At 42.9% G+C, this 22,274-nt stretch overlaps 1 protein-coding gene across 1 annotated transcript in view; it reads left to right on the forward strand.

Moving 5' to 3' along the window:
• LOC128636185 (phosphofurin acidic cluster sorting protein 1) overlaps positions 1–22,274 on the forward strand; it is a 148,009-nt gene that overhangs the window by 67,976 nt on the left and 57,759 nt on the right. Inside the window, exons 8-11 of the mRNA XM_053689233.1 lie at positions 12,681–12,775; positions 12,939–13,059; positions 13,977–14,078; positions 14,165–14,271. Coding sequence (XP_053545208.1) covers positions 12,681–12,775; positions 12,939–13,059; positions 13,977–14,078; positions 14,165–14,271 — 425 coding nt within the window. The remainder of the gene's footprint in view (positions 1–12,680; positions 12,776–12,938; positions 13,060–13,976; positions 14,079–14,164; positions 14,272–22,274) is intronic.

Below are 22,274 nucleotides of genomic sequence, written 5' to 3' on the forward strand. Positions count from 1 at the left end.
AACCTGATGTTGTGACATTTAAATTTAAATTAGAGCATCTCCGCGCATTACTTAAGGAGGTGCTATCTACTCTGGATGATTGTGACAATCTGGTCAACCCAGAAAAATTGTGCAAGATGGACAGTTCCTTGAGGTCCCGGTGCACCCTGATGCTTTTCCGATACCTAAACGGGTGGCGGACATAGTGAATAAGGAGTGGGAGAAGCCAGGCATACCTTTTGTCCCTCCTCCTATATTTAAGAAATTGTTCCCTATGGTCGACCCCAGGAAGGACACATGGCAAACAGTCCCTAAGGTCGAGGGGGAGTTTTCTACTCTAGCCAAGCGCACGACCATTCCTATTGAGGACAATTGTGCTTTCAAAGATCCTATGGATAAAAAAATTGGAGGGTTTGCTTAAAAAGATTTTTGTACAGCAAGGTTACCTCCTTCAACCTATTTCGTGCATTATTCCTGTCACTACAGCGGCGTGGTTCTGGTTAGAGGAACTGGAAAAGTCGCTCAGTAGGGAGACTCCGTATGAGGAAGTCATGGACAGAATTTACGCACTTAAGTTAGCTAATTCCTTTATTTTAGACGCCGCTTTGCAGTTAGCGAGGTTAGCGGCAAAAAATTCAGGGTTTACAATTGTGGCGCGCAGAGCGCTCTGGCTAAAGTCTTGGTCGGCGGATGTATCTTCCAAGACAAAATTGCTTAATACCCCTTTCAAAGGTAAGACCCCTTTTGGGCCAGAATTGAAAGAGATTATTTCAGTCATCACTGGGGGAAAGGGCCATGCCCTCCCACAAGATAAACCTTTCAAGGCTAAGAATAAGTCCAATTTTCGTTCCTTTCGCAATTTCAGGAACGGACCGGCTTCCAACTCGGCAGCCTCTAGACAAGAGGGTAACGCTTCCCAGACTAAACCAGCTTGGAAATCAATGCAAGGCTGGAACAAGGGTAAACAGGCCAAGAAACCTGCTGCTGCTACCAAGACAGCATGAAGAGGTAGCCCCCGATCCGGAACCGGATCTAGTAGGGGGCAGACTCTCTCTCTTTGCTCAGGCTTGGGCAAGAGATGTTCAGGATCCCTGGGCACTAGAAATAGTCTCTCAGGGTTATCTTCTAGAATTCAAGGAACTACCCCCAAGGGGAAGGTTCCACATGTCTCACTTCTCTTCAAACCAAGTAAAGAGACAGACATTCTTACATTGTGTAGAAGACCTGTTAAAGATGGGAGTGATACTCCCAGTTCCAACTGTGGAACAAGGTCAGGGGTTTTTACTCAAATCTGTTTGTAGTTCCCAAAAAAAGAGGGAACTTTCAGACCAATTCTGGATTTAAAAATTCTAAACAAATTTCTCAGAGTGCCATCGTTCAAAATGGAAACTATTCGAACGATTTTACCTACAATCCAGGAGGGTCAATTTATGACTACCGTGGATCTAAAGGATGCGTATCTGCATATTCCTATCCACAAAGATCATCATCAGTTCCTAAGGTTCGCCTTTCTGGACAAACATTACCTATTGTGACTCTCCCATTCGGACTAGCCACTGCTCCAAGGATTTTCACAAAGGTGCTCGGGTCCCTTCTAGCGGTTCTAAGACCCAGGGGCATTGTAGTGGCACCTTACTTGGACGACATCCTAATTCAAGCGTTGTCTCTTTCAAAGACAAAGGCTCACACAGACATTGTTCTAGCCTTTCTCAGATCTCACGGGTGGTAGGTGAACATAGAAAAAAGTTCCCTGTCTCCGTCAACAAGAGTCCCTTTCTTGGGAACAATAATAGATTCTTTAGAAATTAAGATTTTCCTGACAGATGTCAGAGAGTCAAAGCTTCTAAACGCTTGTCAAGTTCTTCACTCTGTTCTACGGCCTTCCATAGCTCAGTGCATGGAAGTAGTAGGGTTGATGGTTGCAGCAATGGACATAGTTCCTTTTGCGCGAATTCATCTAAGACCATTACAACTGTGCATGCTCAAACAGTGGAATGGGGACTATACAGACTTGTCTCCAGTGATTCAAGTAGATCAGAAGACCAGAGACTCACTCCGTTGGTGGCTGACTCAGGATCACCTGTCCCAGGGAATGAGCTTCCGCAGACCAGAGTGGGTCATTGTCACGACCGACGCCAGTCTATTAGGCTGGGGCGCGGTCTGGGATTCCCTGAAAGCTCAGGGTCTATGGTCTCGGGAAGAGTCTCTTCTCCCGATAAACATCCTGGAACTGAGAGCGATATTCAATGCTCTCCGGGCTTGGCCTCAACTAGCAAAGGCCAGATTCATAAGATTCCAATCAGACAACATGACTACTGTTGCTTACTTCAACCATCAGGGGGGAACAAGGAGTTCCCTGGCGATGAGAGAGGTGACCAAGATCATCAAATGGGCGGAGGATCACTCCTACCACCTGTCTGCGATCCACATCCCAGGAGTGGAAAACTGGGAGGCGGATTATCTGAGTCGTCAGACCTTTCATCCGGGGGAGTGGGAACTCCACCCGGAGGTGTTTGCCCAGTTGACCCAATTATGGGGCATTCCAGACATGGATCTGATGGCGTCTCGTCAGAACTTCAAGGTTCCTTGCTACGGGTCCAGATCCAGGGATCCCAAGGCGACTCTAGTGGATGCATTAGTGGCGCCTTGGACTTTCAACCTAGCTTATGCGTTTCCACCGTTCCTTCTCATTCCCAGGCTGGTAGCCAGGATCAAACAGGAGAAGGCCTTGGTGATTTTGATAGCTCCTGCGTGGCCACGCAGGACTTGGTATGCAGACCTGGTGAATATGTCATCGGCTCCACCATGGAAGCTACCTTTGAGACAGGATCTTCTAGTACAAGGTCCATTCGAACATCCAAATCTAGTTTCTCTCCAGCTGACTGCTTGGAAATTGAACGCTTGATTTTGTCTAAGCGTGGGTTTTCGGATTCTGTGATAGATACTCTGGTACAAGCCAGAAAACCGGTGACTAGAAAGATTACCATAAAATATGGAAAAGATATATCTGTTGGTGTGAATCCAAGGGATTCTCATGGAGTAAGATTAAAATTCCTAGGATCCTTTCCTTTCTCCAAAAAGGTTTGGATAAGGGATTATCAGCGAGTTCTCTAAAAGGACAGATTTCTGCTTTATCTGTCTTGTTACACAAACGACTGGCAGCTGTGCCAGATGTTCAAGCTTTTGTTCAGGCTTTGGTCAGGATCAAGCCTGTTTACAGACCCTTGACTCCTCCCTGGAGTCTAAATTTGGTTCTTTCAGTTCTTCAAGGGGTTCCGTTTGAACCCTTACATTCCATAGATATCAAGTTGTTATCTTGGAAAGTTCTGTTTTTGGTTGCTATTCTTCTGCTAGAAGAGTTTCTGAATTATCTGCTCTGCAGTGTAATCCGCCCTATCTGGTGTTCCATTCAGATAAGGTTGTTTTGCGTACTAAACCTGGTTTCCTTCCAAAGGTTGTTTCCAACAAGAATATTAACCAGGAAATAGTTGTACCTTCTTTGTGTCCGAATCCAGTTTCAAAGAAGGAACGCTTGTTACACAATTTAGATGTAGTCCGTGCTTTAAAGTTCTATTTAGAAGCAACAAAGGATTTCAGACAAACGTCTTCTCTGTTTGTAGTTTATTCTAGCAAGAGGAGAGGTCAAAAAAGCTACTGCTACCTCTCTTTCCTTTTGGCTGAAAAGCATCATACGATTGGCTTACGAGACTGCCGGACGGCAGCCTCCTGAACGAATCACAGCTCACTCTACTAGGGCTGTGGCTTCCACATGGACCTTCAAGAACGAGGCTTCTGTTGATCAGATATGTAAGGCAGCGACCTGGTCTTCTCTGCACACTTTGTCCAAATTCTACAAATTTGATACTTTTGCTTCTTCGGAGGCTATTTTTGGGAGAAAGGTTTTGCAAGCCGTGGTGCCTTCTGTTTAGGTAACCTGATTTGCTCCCTCCCTTCATCCGTGTCCTAAAGCTTTGGTATTGGTTCCCACAAGTAATGGATGACACCGTGGACCGGACACACCAATGTTGGAGAAAACAGAATTTATGCTTACCTGATAAATTACTTTCTCCAATGGTGTGTCCGGTCCACGGCCCGCCCTGGTTTTTTAATCAGGTTTGAAGAATTTCTTTCTCTATACACTACAGTCACCACGGCACACTATAGTTTCTCCTTTTTTTCTCCTAACCGTCGGTCGAATGACTGGGGGGGCGGAGCCTGGGAGGGACTATATGGACAGCTCTTGCTGTGTGCTCTCCTTGCCTTTCCCTGTGGGGGAGGAGAATATCCCACAAGTAATGGATGACACCGTGGACCGGACACACCGTTGGAGAAAGTAATTTATCAGGTAAGCATAAATTCTGTTTTTTAGGTTTAGGACTCTGGACAGCACTTTTTTATTGGTGGATGAATTTATCCACCAATCAGCATGGACAACCCAGGTTGTTCAACAAAAATGGGCCGGCATCTAAACTTACATTCTTGCATTTCAAATAAAGATACCAAGAGAATAAAGAAAATTTGATAATAGGAGTAAATTAGAAAGATGCTTAAAATTTCATGCTCTATCTGAATCACAAAAGAAACAAATTGGGTTCAGTGTCCCTTTAAGGAGTCGTGGCAGACGGTTCCTAAGGTAGAAGGAGTGATCTCAACTTTAGCTAAGAGGACTGCTATTCCTATAGAGGATAGTTGTTCTTTTAAAGATCCAATGGATAAGAAATTGGAAGCATTGCTAAAAAAGATGTATGTTCACCATGGTCTCCAATGGCAGCCTGCGGTGTGTATTGCCACGGTGACCAGCGCTGCAGCTTACTGGTTCGATGCGTTGTCTGAGTCTCTTCAGACAGATACTCCTCTTGAGGAGATCCAGGACAGGATTAAGGCCCTTAAATTAGCCAATTCCTTCATTACGGATGCTTCCTTACAAGTCATTAAACTGGGAGCAAACATTTCTGGTTTTGCGGTTCTAGCTCGCAGAGCCCTGTGGTTGAAGTCCTGGTCTGCGGATGTTTCATTTAACTCCAAGCTCCTGACGATCCCCTACAAGGGTAAGACCTTGTTTGGGCCAGGTTTGGCTGAAATTATCTCAGCTATTACAGGAGGGAAGGGTTCTTTTCTTCCTCAAGATAAAAAGAATAAGCAGAAAGGACGTTAGAGTAATTTTCGTTCCTTTCATAACTTTAGAGGCAAGCCTTCCTCTCCTTTCTCCAAGCAAGATCAAACCAAGTCTTCCTGGAAGCCCAGCCAGTCCTGAAATAAAGGGAAGCAATCTAAAAAGCCTGCAGCTGACTCCAAGTCAACATGAAGGGGCGGCCTCCGATCCGGGATCGGATACAGTAGGGGGAAGACTTTCTTTTTTCTCACGCCTGGATAAGCGATGTTCCGGATCCCTGGGCGGTGGACATCGTCTCCCAGGGATTCAAAATAGAATTCAAGACTTTTCATCTCATACCAGAGGCAGGTTTCTCCTCTCCAGATTATCTGTAGACCAAATAAAAAGAGAGGTGTTCTTACATTGTGTCAAGGACCTGGCCGCTCTGGGGGTAATAGTTCAAGTTCCTCCACAGGAACGAGGTCTGGGGTTTTACTTTAACCTGTTTGTAGTTTCCCAGAAAGGAGGGACCTTTCAGGACAATCTTACACCTAAAGTGCCTAAACAAGTTTCTCAGAGTGCCATCCTTCTAGATGGAGACTATACGCTCCATTCTTCCTTTAGTACAAGAGGGTCAGTTCATGACAACCATAGACTTAGAGGATGCATACCTTTATGTTCCCATTCACAGGGATAATTAAAGGTTTAGATTCGCCTTCTAGGACAATAATTTTCAGTTTGTGGCCTTGCCACAGCTCCCAGAATTTTCTCAAAGGTTCTGGGGGCTCTTTTAGCTGTGCTTCAGTCTCAGAGCATTGCAGTGGTGTCATACTTAGATGACATTCTGGTTCAGGAGCCATCTTTTCAACAAGCAAAATCTCATACGGAGATCTTGTTGTTTTTTATTCGCTCCCACAGATGGAAGGTGAATCTGGAAAAAAGCTGTCTGATTCCAGCTACAAGGGTTGTGTTTTTGGGGACCATAATAGACTCCCTGTTAATGAAGATATTTCTGACGGAGGTCAGAAAAAGAAAGACTTTCAACTCTTGTCTCGCCCTTCAGTCCTCTCCTCGGCCGTCAGTCGCTCAATGTATGGAGGTGATTGGTCTGATGGTGGCTTCCATCGACATCATTCTGTTTGCTCGGTTTTATCTCAGACCTCTGCAGTTATGCATGCTCAGACAATAGAACAGAGATTATGCGGCTCTGTCTCCGCGAATAGATCTGGATCAAGTGACTTTAGCCTTTCTTCCGTGGTGGTTGTCTCAGGACCATCTCTCCTAGGGAACTTGCTTCCGCAGACACTCCTGGGTGATTGTGACCACGGATGCCAGTCTTCTGGGTTGGTGAGCAGTCTGGGGCTCGTTGAAGGGTCAGGGGCTATTGACTCAGGAGGAATCGGATCTGCCCATAAACATCCTGGAGCTGAGAGCGATCTTCAATGCTCTACTGGCCTGGCCCCAGTTAGCTTTAGCTGGTTTGTCAGGTTCCAATCGGACAACATCACCTCGGTGGCGTACATTAACCACCAGGTTGGAAATCAGAGTTCCTTGGCCATGACAGAGGTGGCCCGAATTATTAACTGTTGTCTTTCTGAGATCCACATCACAGGAGTGGACAATTGGGAAGCGTATTTTCTGAGCAGACAGACTTTTCCTTTCCGGGGAGTGGGAGTGTTTTCCAGTTTGACTCTCAAATGGGGGCAGCTAGAACTGGATCAAATGGCTTCTCGGCAGAATGCCAAGCTCCCGAAGTACGGTTCGAGGTCAAGGGATCCACAGGCAGTTCTGATAGATGCTCTGGCGGTTCCTTGGTACTTCAGTCTAGCATACCTGTTTCCTCCGTTCGCTCTCCTTCCAAGGGTCATTGCTCAGATCAAGCAGGAGAGGGCGTCTGTAATTCTCATAGCCCCAGCGTGACCTCGCAGGATCTGGTAAGCAGACCTAGTGGAAATGTCATCCTTTCCACCTTGGAGACTTCCTCTGAGGAAGGACCTTCTACTTCAGGGTCCCTTCCTTCATCCAAATCTCGTTTCTCTGAAGCTGACTGCTTGGAGATTAAACACTTCATTTTATCTAAGTGTGGGTTTTCAGAGTCGGTCATTGGGACTTTGATTCAGGCTCATAAGCCTGTGACTCGTAAGATCTACCATAAGATTTGGCATACATATTTGTATTAGTGTGAATCCAAGGGATACTCTTGGAGTAGAGTCAGGATTCCTAGGATTTTGTCCTTTCTCCAGGATGGTCTGGAGAAGGGTTTGTCAGCTAGTACTCTGAAGGGTCAGATTTCGGCATTGTCTATTTTGTTGCATAAGCGTTTGTTGGATGTGCCAGAAGTGCAATCATTTTATCAGGCCTGTGTTTAAACCGGTTACTCCTCCCTGGAGTCTAAAACTTGTTCTTAAGGTTGTACAGCAGGCTCCGTTTGAGCCGATGCATTCCTTAGATATTAAGTTGTTATCTTGGAATGTTTTGTTTCTTGTTGCTATTTCCTCTGCTCGGAGAGTTTCAGAGCTCTCGGTGTTACAGTGTGATTCCCCTTATCTTATATTTCACTCTGATAAGGTGGTTTTGCGTACTAAGTTGGGTTTCCTGCCTAAAGTTGTTTTGTTTAAGAATATTAATCAGGAAATAGTTGTGACTTCTTTGTGTCCTAACCCTTCTTCTCATAAGGAACGTTTGTTGCATAACCTAGATGTTGTTCGTGCTCTGAAATTCTATCTGCAGGCAACTAAGGACTTTTGCCAGTCTTCTGCATTGTTTGTTTGTTTCTCTGGGAAACGCAAGGGTCAGAAAGCTACGGCTACTTCTCTTTCACTCTGGTTAAAGAGTATAATTCGTTTGGCCTATGAGACTGCTGGACAGCAGCCTCCTGAGAAAATCACAGCTCATTCCACTTGGGCTGTTTCTTCTTCCTGGGCTTTCAAGAATGAAGCTTCTGTGGAACAGATTTGCAAGGCTGCAACTTGGTCCTCTCTTCACACTTTTTCTAAATTCTATAAGTTTGATACTTTTGCCTCGGCTGAGGCTTCCTTTGGGAGAAAGGTTCTTCAAGCAGTGGTGCCTTCTGTTTAGGTTCCCTGTCTTGTCCCTCCCTTATCATCTGTGTCCTCTAGCTTGGGTATTGATTCCCAACAGTAATTGATGATGATCCGTGGACTCACTGTGTCATTAGAAAGAAAACAAAATTGATGCTTACCTGATACATTTCTTTCTTTCTTGACACGGTGAGTCCACGGCCCGTCCTGTTTTTCAGACAGTTTTTTATTTGTCATATAAACATCAGGCACCTCTGCACCTTGTGTTACTTCCTTTCTTTCCTCTCCTTTGGTAGAATGACTGGGGGATTGTGGGTAGGGAGGTGATACTTATCAGCTTTGCTGTGATGCTCTTTGCCTCCTCCTGCTGGCCATGAGTGATATTCCCAACAATAATTCATGATGATCCGTGGACTCACCGTGTCAAGAAAGAAAGAAATTTATCAGGTATGCATAAATTTTGTTTTCTGCCATCTAAAATCTCAGGGGTGAACATCTGGGAAGCAGATTTCTGAGCAGGCAGAACTTTCATCCAGGAGAGTGGGCCCTTCATCCGGAAGTATTCTCCATGATAACCCTCAGGTGGGAAGTGGATCTGATGGCGTCTCATCTTTACGCCAAACTTCCTAAATTCAAATCTAGATCTAGGAGTCCAGAGCAGCTCTGGCGGTTTCATGGGACTCCTCCTGCTGGCCAGGAGTTTAATTCCCACTTAATTAATTGGAATGGATTTGTGGGCTCTCCATGCCAGGAAAGAAAGAAATTTATCAGGTAAGCATATATTTTTTTGTATTTTTTTTTGTATGATCGCATGTGGCAGTAAAATCGTGGCATGAAATATACCAAAACTGGCCTAGATGAATACCTTGAGATGTCTACTTAAAAATATATATATCGTTATGACACGTAAATAAAAAAAAAAACAAGGCTCTATTTTTGTTTAAATGGAGTGATAGCAAAAATGCAAAAACATTTTGGGCACATTCTTCTCTGAAAGTCCTGGTAGTGAAGGGGATAAGCTTCTCCGCTGTGATGATTTACTGCATATGATTGTTTATACTGTACGGGTCTATGTCTGTGTATTACTGCACATGGCTAATCAAAGGAGCCAATTCATATATGGGCACACCATGCCAGCTAGGTCTAATATGTACTTTTCTTTCTCACTGCTGGTTTTGCTCATTGAAACCACCACCAATAATGGCAATGTCAGTACCGATTTCCTTTTTATAGAGAGATATTCATATACACATTCCCATAATAGGGCCTTGCACTGATCTTATTGTCCAGTCTTATAGGTTAATTTGATCACGCCTATGAGTGGATTACTGGTTTATTTTGGGTCACTATCAGCTAGATTACGAGTTGTGCGTTAAGGTAAAAAAGCAGCGTTAAGAGGTCCTAACGCTGCTTTTTCACTACCGCTGCTATTACGAGTCTTGCAGGTTTAGGGGCACCGCACACTTCTTTGGCCTTACCGCAAAACGACTTACGTAAACTTTGTAAACCCTTTTTTCTATGGGACTTCCATAGCACCGGTATTACGAGTCTGTCCTGGGAGGCCAAAAAGTGAGCGGTACACCTTCTACCTCCAAGATCCCTAACGCATTCTAAAGTCAGTAGTTATGAGTTTTACACTACAACGCCGTAGCATAAAACTCATAACTAAAGTGCTAAAAAGTACACTAACACCCATAAACTACCTATTAACCCCTAAACCGAGGCCCTCCCGCATCGCAAACACTGAAATAAAATTATTAACCCCTAATCTGCCGCTCCGGACGTCGCTGCCACTATAATAAACATATTAACCCTTAAACCGCTGCACTCCCACCTCGCAAACACTAGTTAAATATTATTAACTCCTCATCTGCCGCCCCTAACATCGCCACCATTTACATTTTATTTATATTTATATATATATATATATATATATATTAACCCCTAATCTTCCGCCCCCAACGTCGCCGCCACTATATTAAATTTATTAACCCCTAAACCTAAGTCTAACCCTAACACCCCCTAATTGAAATATAATTTAAATAAATCTAAATAAAATTACTATCATTAACTACATTATTCCTTTTTAAAACTAAATACTTACCTATAAAATAAACCCTAAGCTAGCTACAATATAACTAATAGTTACATTGTATCTGGCTTAGGATTTATATTTATTTTACAGGCAAGTTTGTATTTATTTTAACTAGGTAGAATAGTTATTAAATTGTTATTAACTATTTAATAACTACCTAGCTAAAATAAATACAAATTTACCTGTAAAATAAAACCTAACCTAAGTTACAATTACACCTAACACTACACTATAATTAAATAAATTCCCTAAATTAAATGCAATTAAATAAATTAAATTAGCTAAATCACAAAAAAAAACACTAAATTACAGAAAATAAAAAACAAATTACAGATCTTTAAACTAATTACACCGAATCTAATAGCCCTATCAAAATAAAAAAAGCCCCCGAAAATAAAAGAAAACCCCCTAGCCTAAACTATCAATAGCCCTTAAAAGGGCCTTTTGCTGAGCATTGCCCCAAAGTAATCAGCTCTTTTATCTGTAAAAAAAAAGACAAACAACCCCCCCCCCAACAGTAAAACCCACCACCCACACAACCAACCCCCCAAAATAAAAAGCTAACTAAAAAAACCTAAGCTCCCCATTGCCCTGAAAAGGACATTTGGATGGGCATTGCCCTTAAAAGAGTATTTAGCTCTTTTGCGGCCCAAACCCCTAATCTAAAAAATAAACCCACCCAAGATGTCCTCAGCGGCTTCGTTGAGGACATCTTGCCGCTTGGATGAAGACTTCTCCCGGTAAGTGAATCTTCGGGGGTTAGTGTTAGGATTTTTTTAAGGGTGTATTGGGTGGGTTTATTTTTTAGATTAGGGGTTTGGGCCGCAAAAGAGCTAAATGCCCTTTTAAGGGCAATGCCCATCCAAATGCCCTTTTCAGGGCAATGGGGAGCTTAAGTTTTTTAAGTTAGTATTTTATTTGGGGGGTTGGTTGTGTGGGTGGTGGGTTTTACTGTTGGGGCGGTTGTTTGTATTTTTTTTTTTTTTACAGGTAAAAGAGCTGATTACTTTGGGGCAATGCCCCGCAGAAGGCCCGTTTAAGGGCTATTGGTAGTTTAGGCTAGAGTTTTTTTTTTATTTTGGGGGGCTTTTTTATTTTGATAGGGCTATTAGATTAGGTGTAATTAGTTTAAAGATCTGTAATTTGTTTTTTATTTTCTGTAATTTAGTGGGGGGGGTTTGTGATTTAGCTAATTTAATTTATTTAATTGTATTTAATTTAGTTAATTTTTTAATTATAGTGTAGTGTTAGGTGTTATTGTAACTTAGGTTAGGTTTTATTTTACAGGTAAATTTGTCTTTATTTTAGCTAGGTAGTTATTAAATAGTTATTAACTATTTAGTAACTATTCTACCTAATTAAAATAAATACAAACTTGCCTGTAAAATAAAAATAAACCCTAAGCTAGATAACAAATGTAACTATTAATTATATTGTAGCTAGTTTAGGGTTTATTTTATAGGTAAGTATTTAGTTTTAAATAGGAATAATTTAGTTAATGATAGTAATTTTATTTAGATTTATTTAAATTATATTTAAGTTAGGGGATGTTAGGGTTAGACTTAGATTTTGGGGTTAATACATTTATTATAGTGGCGGCGACATTGGGGGCGGCAGATTAGGGGTTAATAAATATAATGTAGGTGGCGGCGGTGTCCGAAGCGGCAGATTAGGGGTTAATAAATATAATGTAGGTGGCGGCGATATCAGGGCAGCAGATTAGGGGTTAATAAATATAATGTAGGTTGCGGCGATGTTGGGGGCAGCAGATTAGGGGTTAATATGTATAATGTAGGTGTCGGCGATGTTGGGGACGGCAGATTAGGGGTTAATAAGTGTAATGTAGATGTCGGCGAATTAGGGGTTAATAAGTGTAAGATTAGGGGTGTTTAGACTCGGGGTTCATGTTAGGGTGTTAGGTGTAAACATAAAATGTGTTTCCCCATAGGAATCAATGGGGCTGCGTTACTGAGTTTTACGCTGCTTTTTTGCAGGTGTTAGACTTTTTATCAGACGGCTCTTCCCACTGATGTCTATGGGGAAATCGTGCACGAGCATGTACGGCCAGCTCACCGCTCACTTAAGCAACGCTGGTATTGGAGTGCGGTATGAAGCTCAATTTTGCTCTACGCTCACTTCTTGCCTGTTAACGCCGGGTTTGTAAAAACCTGTAATAACAGCGCTGCAGGTAAGTGAGCTGTGAGAAAAAACTGCTTGTTAGCACCGCACAGCTCCTAACGCAAAACTCGTAATCTGGCCGTATATCTGGTGTCTCTTGTGCGCAGTCCTTTTGTATAAGCAATTGGGATAGAGTGAGGGTAGCGGTTATAAATGTATCTTCCCCTTCTGTTATTAGTTTACCTGTTTAATTTCACATCATTGTTTCTGTGGCTCTGGGCTCTTGTTAGCTGCAGTTTGTGGCCTTGTACATTTCTTCTGGGTCTCTGATGTTCTGTTTCTCTCTGTATCATAGGATGTGTGTCTGGATAATTCTCAGGACCTTGACTCTCTGTCAGATTCTCTCAGTTTTTCCGTCCCCGAGAAATCCAAATCTATGAAGAGTCCAAAGTGAGAATCAAACCCCTGATCTGTGATATAAACATTCAGTGATTTTTTCCCCCATAATATCTAACCTTTCACTACCCCCCATAACTGTAATATCATTAATAACTAACAGCGTAGCGTTCTTCGTGACTTCTTGTGCGTGACAACTTTTTTCTTAACTCTGCAGCGTAACTCCACAGAACCGAAGGAGCTTCCCCGCACGTGAGAGACCTCCTAGCAAGGGTCTCTCCGAAAGGACACAGAGCACAGATAGTGACAAGACATTAGATATTGGTCAGAGCGCACAGGTAAAGATGAAAAATCACAGATAGACTACTCAGATTTACGTTTCTATATTTATAGTTTATATATGCTTATAAACGCCGTCGCTACTAGCGAGGGTGTGGGTTAGGCAATTTTAACCCCTTACAGGTGTGGGTTGATGAAGCTGTGCATCTTGATACTTGTTTATTCACGCAACTTATAGCAGATGTGATGATTAGTACAGATCAGTGACGCCACTACCTTTTTGACAGCTGCATTGTGTTTGTGTAGTGCGTGTAATGCTTATATAGGAAGGGGATACGTTCCCCGAAACGTTACAATAAATTACACGTTTGTTGAAAAAGACCAGCGAGTGCAGTCCATTGCTTCTCTCTCTCTCTCTCTCTCTCTCTCTCTCTCTCTCTCTCTCTCTCTCTCTCTCTCTCTCTCTCTCTCTCTCTCTCTCTCTCTCTCTCTCTCTCTCTCTCTCTCTCTCTCTCTCTCTATATATATATATATATATATATATATATATATATAATTTTTATTTTTTTACTGCATTGATGTAAAGCTCCTGCTGTGTGTCAGGCTTGCTAACATAAAGTACACAATACAGCTGTTAAAAAGCTGTCAACATCACGGATCTGTTAATGTGCCCCAAGCTGTGAGAATATCCAACTTTAAAGATGGCGGCGCAAGTATGAAAATGCAGAGCTTCACCAACTGGCACCTTTAAAGGTTTAAAACAAGAGAAGAGCTTTAAAGAGTTGTGAGTAGTAGCCTTGATACGGCAGTTGTGCCCAGCAGTTTAACACTCCTTTAAGAAAGAGGTTTATTGATGTATTATCTTGTCAGGGTTGTCTTTGGATGGATGAGCTCCGTACTATTTCTGCTGGGTTTATTCCTTCGCCCTGTTAGTTCTGCTTCACTTTTGAACGTTTCATTTTCCTTTACCTTATAGATCCCCCGCAAAATACTCCTTGATCAGTTAAATCAGAACCTTTTGGATCCATCCATTCCAGAGACTGTGATGATTGTGCAAACGTCAGATTGGCAAGGCCAGGTATTACAAACTTCTCACTCTTTTGTTTCACGTTTTACTTTTCTGTATGATTGTTTCTGCTCATCCCGGTGTCGTCTGTATTGCAGTACATCTCCAGCCTCCTCCAGCAGCAGCACAAATCATGTGTGTGTATCACGTGTTCATCGGACGTACAGTGTGCGCTGAACGCCATACTGACCCGTATACAGAGACAGTGAGTATGTGTGTAACATAACACAGCCAGTATCGCCATACTGACCCGTGTACAGAGACAGTAAGTATGTGTGTAACATAACACAGCCAGTATCGCCATACTGACCCGTATACAGAGACAGTGAGTATGTGTGTAACATAACACAGCCAGTATCACCATACTTACCCGTATACAGAGACAGTGAGTATGTGTGTAACCTAACACAGCCAGTATTTCCATAATGACCCGTATACAGAGACAGTGAGTATGTATGTAACATAACACAGCCAGTATCGCCATACTGACCCGTATACAGAGACAGTGAGTATGTGTGTAACATAACACAGCCAGTATCGCCATACTGACCCGTATACAGAGACAGTGAGTATGTGTGTAACATAACACAGCCAGTATCGCCATACTGACCCTTATACAGAGACTGTGAGTATGTGTGTAACATAACACAGCCAGTATGTGTGTAACATAACAGCCAGTATCGCCATCTAGAGGCAAGGTCCCTTTTATTGGGAGAGGTGGGTGTGTGCACAAAACCCTCTCAGCACTCACCTACCTTTTGTATTCAAGTTAGATCTTTTACATTTAATATCACCTTGGGTAAGTGTCATGCAGCATTTGCGCAAGTGTGAATGGCCTGTACTGTGCTATAATAAGTAGGTACAATACCGATATTTGTTCTTTCATCCTGCCATGGAGACAAATATGGTGATACATTTATGAATGTATTTATTACCTTTAGTAATAAGGTTTATGTATAAGTACTTCCATGAGTAAGGTTAATTTAACTAGTAAGACCCTAACTGAAAGTGTCCATTGTTTATCTACTGTACACAAGAGCACCATAATTAGTTATATGTGAACATATGTTTTAACCCAGTACGGAGTGGAACATATGTTTTAACCCAGTACGGAGTGGAACATATGTTTTAACCCAGTACGGACTGGAACATATGTTTTAACCCAGTACGGAGTGGAACATATGTTTTAACCCAGTACGGAGTGGAACATATGTTTTAACCCAGTACGGAGTGGAACATATGTTTTAACCCAGTACGCAGTGGAACATATGTTTTAACCCAGTACGGAGTGGAACATATGTTTTAACCCAGTACGCAGTGGAACATATGTTTTAACCCAGTACGCAGTGGAACATATGTTTCTCCAACATTGGTGTGTCCGGTCCACGGCGTCATCCATTACTTGTGGGAATATTCTCTTCCCCAACAGGAAATGGCAAAGAGCACAGCAAAAGCTGTCCATATAGCCCCTCCTCAGGCTCCGCCCCCCAGTCATTCTCTTTGCCGCTCTGAACAAGTAGCATCTCCACGGAGATGGTGAAGAGTATGTGGTGTTTAATTGTAGTTTTTTATTCTGCTATCAAGAGTTTGTTATTTTAAAATAGTGCCGGTTTGTACTATTTACTCTAAAACAGAAAGGGATGAAGAGTTCTGTTTAAAAGAGGAGTATGATTTTAGCAGCAGTAACTAAAATCAATTGCTGTTCCCACGCAGGACTGTTGAGCCCAGAGAACTTCAGTTGGGGGGAACAGATAGTAGACTTTTCTGCTCAAGGTATGACTAGTCCATTTTCTAACAAGACTGTGTAATGCTAGAAGACTGTCATTTTCCCTCTTGGGCATCGGTAAGCCATTTTCTTAGACTCCTAACAGAATGAAGGCTTATTATGGGCTATACACTGGTTGACACTCTTATGGGCTAAATCGATTGCTTTATTTAAGTTTTTTATGAACTCTAGAGGGGATTTATAAAACTTTTATTGTGAGGGAACGTTTTTAGACGCCAGGCAGTTGTTTAGACACCTTTCCAGTCAGGAAGGGCCTTTCACTATAGTAGGCAGAGCCTCATTTTCGCGCCATAATTTCGCAGTTTCTTTTGGGTGCAGTGCATGCAGCTGCATGTGAGAGGGTCTGGTGATCATTGAAAACGTTCCTGGAAGGCTTAATTTGGTATCGTATAACTCCTAAGGACAGGTGAAGTCGCAGCAAACGCTCTGGCTGGGACTGTAGTGGGGTTAAAGATTGTTATTTGATTAAACGGCTCCGGTTTCCTCATTTAAGGGGTTAAAAGCTTGAAAATTGGGGTGCTATACTTTTAAGGCATTAAGACACTGTGGTGAAAATTTGGTAAAGATTGGATATTTCCTTCATAGTTTTTCACACATTCAGAAATAAAGTGTGCTCTGTTTAACATTTAAAGAGACAGTAACGGTTTTGTTTTAAAACGTTTTTTTTTGCATTATTAGCCTGTTTAAGCCTGTCTAACATGTCTGTACCTTCAGATAGAACATGTTCTGTATGTATGGAGGCCAAGGTGGTCCCCCCTTCAAATGTATGTGATAATTGTGCCATAGCGTCCAGACAAAGTAAGGACAGTACTGTCACATTTAATAAGGTTGCCCAAGATGATTACTCAAATGAAGGTAGTGGGGATAGTTCATCATCCTCTCCTTCTGTGTCAACACCAGTTATGCCTGCGCAGGCGACCCCTAGTACATCTAGCGCGCCAATGCTTGTTACTATGAAACAATTAACGGCAGTAATGGATAATTCCATAGCTAATATTTTATCCAAAATGCCAGCATTTCAGAGAAAGCGTGATTGCTCAGTTTTAAATACAGTGGAGCATGAAGGCGCTGACGATAGTTTATCTGTCATACCCTCACACCAGTCAGAAGTGGCAGTGAGGGAGGGTTTGTCGGAGGGAGAACTTTCAGATTCAGGAAGAATCTCTCAACAGGCAGAACCTGATGTTGTGACGTTTAAATTTAGGTTAGAGCATCTCCGGGCATTACTTAAGGAGGTGCTATCTACTCTGGATGATTGTGACTCTTTGGTCATTCCAGAAAAATTGTGCAAGATGGACAAATTCTTAGAGGTCCCGGTGCACCCTGATGCCTTCCCGATCCCTAAAAGGGTGGCGGACATAGTGAATAAGGAGTGGGAGAGACCAGGCATACCCTTTGTCCCACCTCCTATATTTAAGAAATTGTTCCCCATGGTCGACCCAAGGAAGGACACATGGCAAACAGTCCCTAAGGTTGAGGGGGCAGTTTCTACCCTAGCTAAGCATACGACTATTCCAATTGAGGACAATTGTGCTTTCAAAGATCCTATGGATAAAAAATTGGAGGGTTTGCTTAAAAAGATTTTTGTTCAGCAAGGTTACCTCCTCCAACCAATTTCGTGCATTATTCCTGTCACTACGGCGGCGTGTTTCTGGTTCGATGAACTAGAAAAGTCGCTTAATATGGAGACTCCATATGAGGAAGTCATGGACAGAATTCACGCACTTAAGTTAGCTAATTCTTTTATTTTAGATGCCGCTTTGCAATTAGCGAGATTAGCGGCGAAAAATTCAGGGTTTGCAATTGTGGCGCGCAGAGCGCTCTGGCTAAAATCTTGGTCGGCGGATGTATCTTCCAAGACAAAATTGCTTAATATACCTTTCAAAGGTAAGACCCTTTTTGGGCCAAAATTGAAAGAAATTATTTCAGACATCACTGGGGGAAAGGGCCATGCCCTCCCACAGGATAGGCCTTTCAAAGCTAAGAATAAGTCCAATTTTCGTTCCTTTCGCAATTTCAGGAACGGACCGGCTTCTAACTCTGCAGCCTCTAGACAAGAGGGTAACGCTTCCCAGACTAAACCAGCTTGGAAATTAATGCAAGGCTAGAACAAGGGTAAACAGGCCAAGAAGCCTGCTGCTGCTACCAAGACAGCATGAAGGGGTAGCCCCCGATCCGGGACCGGATCTAGTAGGGGGCAGACTCTCTCTCTTTGCTCAGGCTTGGGCAAGAGATGTTCAGGATCCCTGGGCACTAGAAATAGTCTCTCAGGGTTATCTTCTAGAATTCAAGGAACTACCCCCAAGGGGAAGGTTCCACATGTCTCACTTATCTTCAAACCAAATAAAGAGACAGGCATTCTTACATTGTGTAGAAGACCTGTTAAAGATGGGAGTGATACACTCAGTTCCAGCTGTGGAACAAGGTCAGGGGTTTTACTCAAACCTGTTTGTAGTTCCCAAAAAAGAGGGAACTTTCAGACCAATTCTGGATTTAAAAATTCTAAACAAATTTCTCAGAGTTCCATCGTTCAAAATGGAAACCATTCGAACAATTTTACCTACAATCCAGGAGGGTCAATATATGACTACCGTGGATTTAAAGGATGCGTACCTACATATTCCTATCCACAAAGATCATCATCAGTTCCTAAGGTTCGCCTTTCTGGACAAACATTATCAGTTCGTGGCTCTTCCATTCGGGCTAGCCACTGCTCCCAGAATTTTCACAAAGGTGCTTGGGTCCCTTCTGGCGGTTCTAAGACCAAGGGGCATTGCAGTGGCACCTTATCTGGATGACATTCTAATTCAAGCGTCGTCTCTTTCCAAGGCAAAGGCTCATACAGACATTGTTCTAGCCTTTCTCAGATCTCACGGGTGGAAGGTGAACGTAGAAAAGAGTTCCCTGTCTCCGTCAACAAGAGTTCCCTTTTTGGGAACAATAATAGATTCTTTAGAAATGAAGATCTTCCTGACAGAAGTCAGAAAGTCAAAGCTTCTAAACGCTTGTCAAGTTCTTCACTCTATTCTGCAGCCTTCCATAGCTCAGTGCATGGAAGTAGTAGGGTTGATGGTTGCAGCAATGGACATAGTTCCTTTTGCTCGAATTCATCTAAGACCATTACAACTGTGCATGCTCAATCAGTGGAATGGGGACTATGCAGACTTGTCTCCAAAGATTCAAATAGACCAGATGACCAGAGACTCACTCCGTTGGTGGTTGTCCCAGGATCACCTGTCTCAGGGAATGAGTTTCCGCAGACCAGAGTGGGTCATTGTCACGACCGACGCCAGTCTATTAGGCTGGGGCGCGGTCTATGGTCTCGGGAAGAGTCTCTTCTCCCGATAAACATCCTGGAACTGAGAGCGATATTCAATGCTCTCCGGGCTTGGCCTCAACTAGCGAAGGCCGGATTCGTAAGATTCCAGTCAGACAACATGACGACTGTAGCTTACATCAACCATCAGGGGGGAACAAAGAGTTCCTTGGCGATGAGAGAGGTATCCAAGATCATCAAATGGGCGGAGGATCACTCCTGCCACCTATCTGCAATTCACATCCCAGGAGTAGACAACTGGGAGGCGGATTATCTGAGTCGTCAGACTTTCCATCCGGGGGAGTGGGAACTCCACCCGGAGATTTTTGCCCAGTTGACTCAATTATGGGGCATTCCAGACATGGATCTGATGGCGTCTCGTCAGAACTTCAAGGTTCCTTGCTACGGGTCCAGATCCATGGATCCCAAGGCGATTCTAGTGGATGCATTAGTGGCGCCTTGGTCGTTCAACCTAGCTTATGCGTTTCCACCGTTCCCTCTCCTTCCCAGGCTCGTAGCCAGGATCAAACAGGAGAAGGCCTTGGTGATTCTGATAGCTCCTGCATGGCCACGCAGGACTTGGTATGCAGACCTGGTGAATATGTCATCGGCTCCACCATGGAAGCTACCTTTGAGACAGGATCTTCTAGTACAAGGTCCATTCGAACATCCAAATCTAGTTTCTCTGCAGCTGACTGCTTGGAAATTGAACGCTTGATTTTATCCAAGCGTGGGTTTTCAGATTCAGTGATAGATACTCTGGTCCAAGCCAGAAAACCTGTGACTAGAAAGATTTACCATAAAATATGGAAAAAATATATCTGTTGGTGTGAATCCAAGGGATTCTCCTGGAGTAAGATTAAAATTCCTAGGATCCTCTCCTTTCTCCAAGAAGGTTTGGATAAGGTATTGTCAGCGAGTTCTCTAAAAGGACAGATTTCTGCTTTATCTGTCTTGTTACACAAACGACTGGCAGCTGTGCCAGATGTACAAGCTTTTGTGCAGGCTTTGGTCAGAATCAAGCCTGTTTACAGACCCTTGACTCCTCCTTGGAGTCTAAATTTAGTTCTTTCAGTTCTTCAAGGGGTTCCGTTTGAACCTTTACATTCCATAGATATCAAGTTACTATCTTGGAAAGTTCTGTTTTTGGTTGCTATTTCTTCTGCAAGAAGAGTTTCTGAATTATCTGCTTTGCAGTGTAATCCACCCTATCTGGTGTTCCATTCAGATAAGGTCGTTTTGCGTACTAAGCCTGGTTTTCTTCCGAAAGTTGTTTCCAACAGGAATATTAACCAGGAAATAGTTGTTCCTTCTCTGTGTCCGAATCCAGTTTCAAAGAAGGAACGTTTGTTACACAATTTAGATGTAGTTCGTGCTTTAAAGTTCTATTTAGAAGCAACTAAGGATTTTAGACAAACCTCATCTTTGTTTGTCGTTTACTCTGGTAAGAGGAGAGGACAAAAAGCTACTGCTACCTCTCTTTCTTTCTGGCTGAAAAGCATTATCCGATTGGCTTATGAGACTGCCGGACGGCAGCCTCCTGAACGAATCACAGCTCACTCCACTAGGGCTGTGGCTTCCACATGGGCCTTCAAGAACGAGGCTTCTGTTGATCAGATATGTAAGGCAGCGACTTGGTCTTCTCTGCACACTTTTGCCAAATTTTACAAATTTTATACTTTTGCTTCTTCGGAGGCTGTTTTTGGGAGAAAGGTTTTGCAAGCCGTGGTGCCTTCCGTTTAGGTAACCTGATTTGCTCCCTCCCTTCATCCGTGTCCTAAAGCTTTGGTATTGGTTCCCACAAGTAATGGATGACGCCGTGGACCGGACACACCAATGTTGGAGAAAACAGAATTTATGCTTACCTGATAAATTACTTTCTCCAACGGTGGGTCCGGTCCACGGCCCGCCCTGGTTTTTTAATCAGGTTTGAAAAATTTCTTTCTCTATACACTACAGTCACCACGGCACCCTATAGTTTCTCCTTTTTTTCTCCTAACCGTCGGTCGAATGACTGGGGGGCGGAGCCTGAGGAGGGGCTATATGGACAGCTTTTGCTGTGCTCTTTGCCATTTCCTGTTGGGGAAGAGAATATTCCCACAAGTAATGGATGACGTCGTGGACCGGACACACCGTTGGAGAAAGTAATTTATCAGGTAAGCATAAATTCTGTTTTTAACCCAGTACGCAGTGAAACATATGTTTTAACCCAGTACGCAGTAGAACATATGTTTTAACCCAGTAAGCAGTGGAACATATGTTTTAACCCAGTACGGAGTGGAACATATGTTTTAACCCAGTACGGAGTGGAACATATGTTTTAACCCAGTACGGAGTGGAACATATGTTTTAACCCAGTACGGAGTGGAACATATGTTTTAACCCAGTACGGAGTGGAACATATGTTTTAACCCAGTACGGAGTGGAACATATGTTTTAACCCAGTACGGAGTGGAACATATGTTTTAACCCAGTACGGAGTGGAACATATGTTTTAACCCAGTACGGAGTGGAACATATGTTTTAACCCAGTACGGAGTGGAGCATATGTTTTAACCCAGTACGGAGTGGAACATATGTTTTAACCCAGTACGGAGTGGAACATATGTTTTAACCCAGTACGGAGTGGGTTATAGCTGCTGCCATGAAGTCATTATGCTTTTGGGTGATTTGGGAAATATTTGATATCTAATGAGTCATATACAAGTGTCTAACAGTAGTGATTATCTGTTTATAAGGGGGGGAAATGTACTGGCAATAAATTGCATAGTGCATCAGCATGGACAGAAGAAATGCTTGTACGGATGCTTTTCATTTAAAGGACAGTGCAGTAGAATTACATAATTAAAGGGACAGTCTACACCAGAATTTGTAATGGTTAAAAAGATAGATAATCCCTTTATTACCCAATTCCCTAGTTTTGCTCAACCAACACAGTTATATAAATACACTTTTTACCTCTGTGATTACCTTGTATCTAAGCCTCTGCAAACTGCCCCCTTGTTTCAGTTCTTTTGACAGACATTCATTTTAGCCAATCGTAGCTGGCTCACCTGAACTCCTCGTGCGTGAGCAGAGTGTTATCTATATGACACACATGAACTAA

Source organism: Bombina bombina, chromosome 7 (genome assembly GCF_027579735.1).
Source record: "Bombina bombina isolate aBomBom1 chromosome 7, aBomBom1.pri, whole genome shotgun sequence".
Lineage (NCBI taxonomy): Eukaryota > Metazoa > Chordata > Amphibia > Anura > Bombinatoridae > Bombina > Bombina bombina.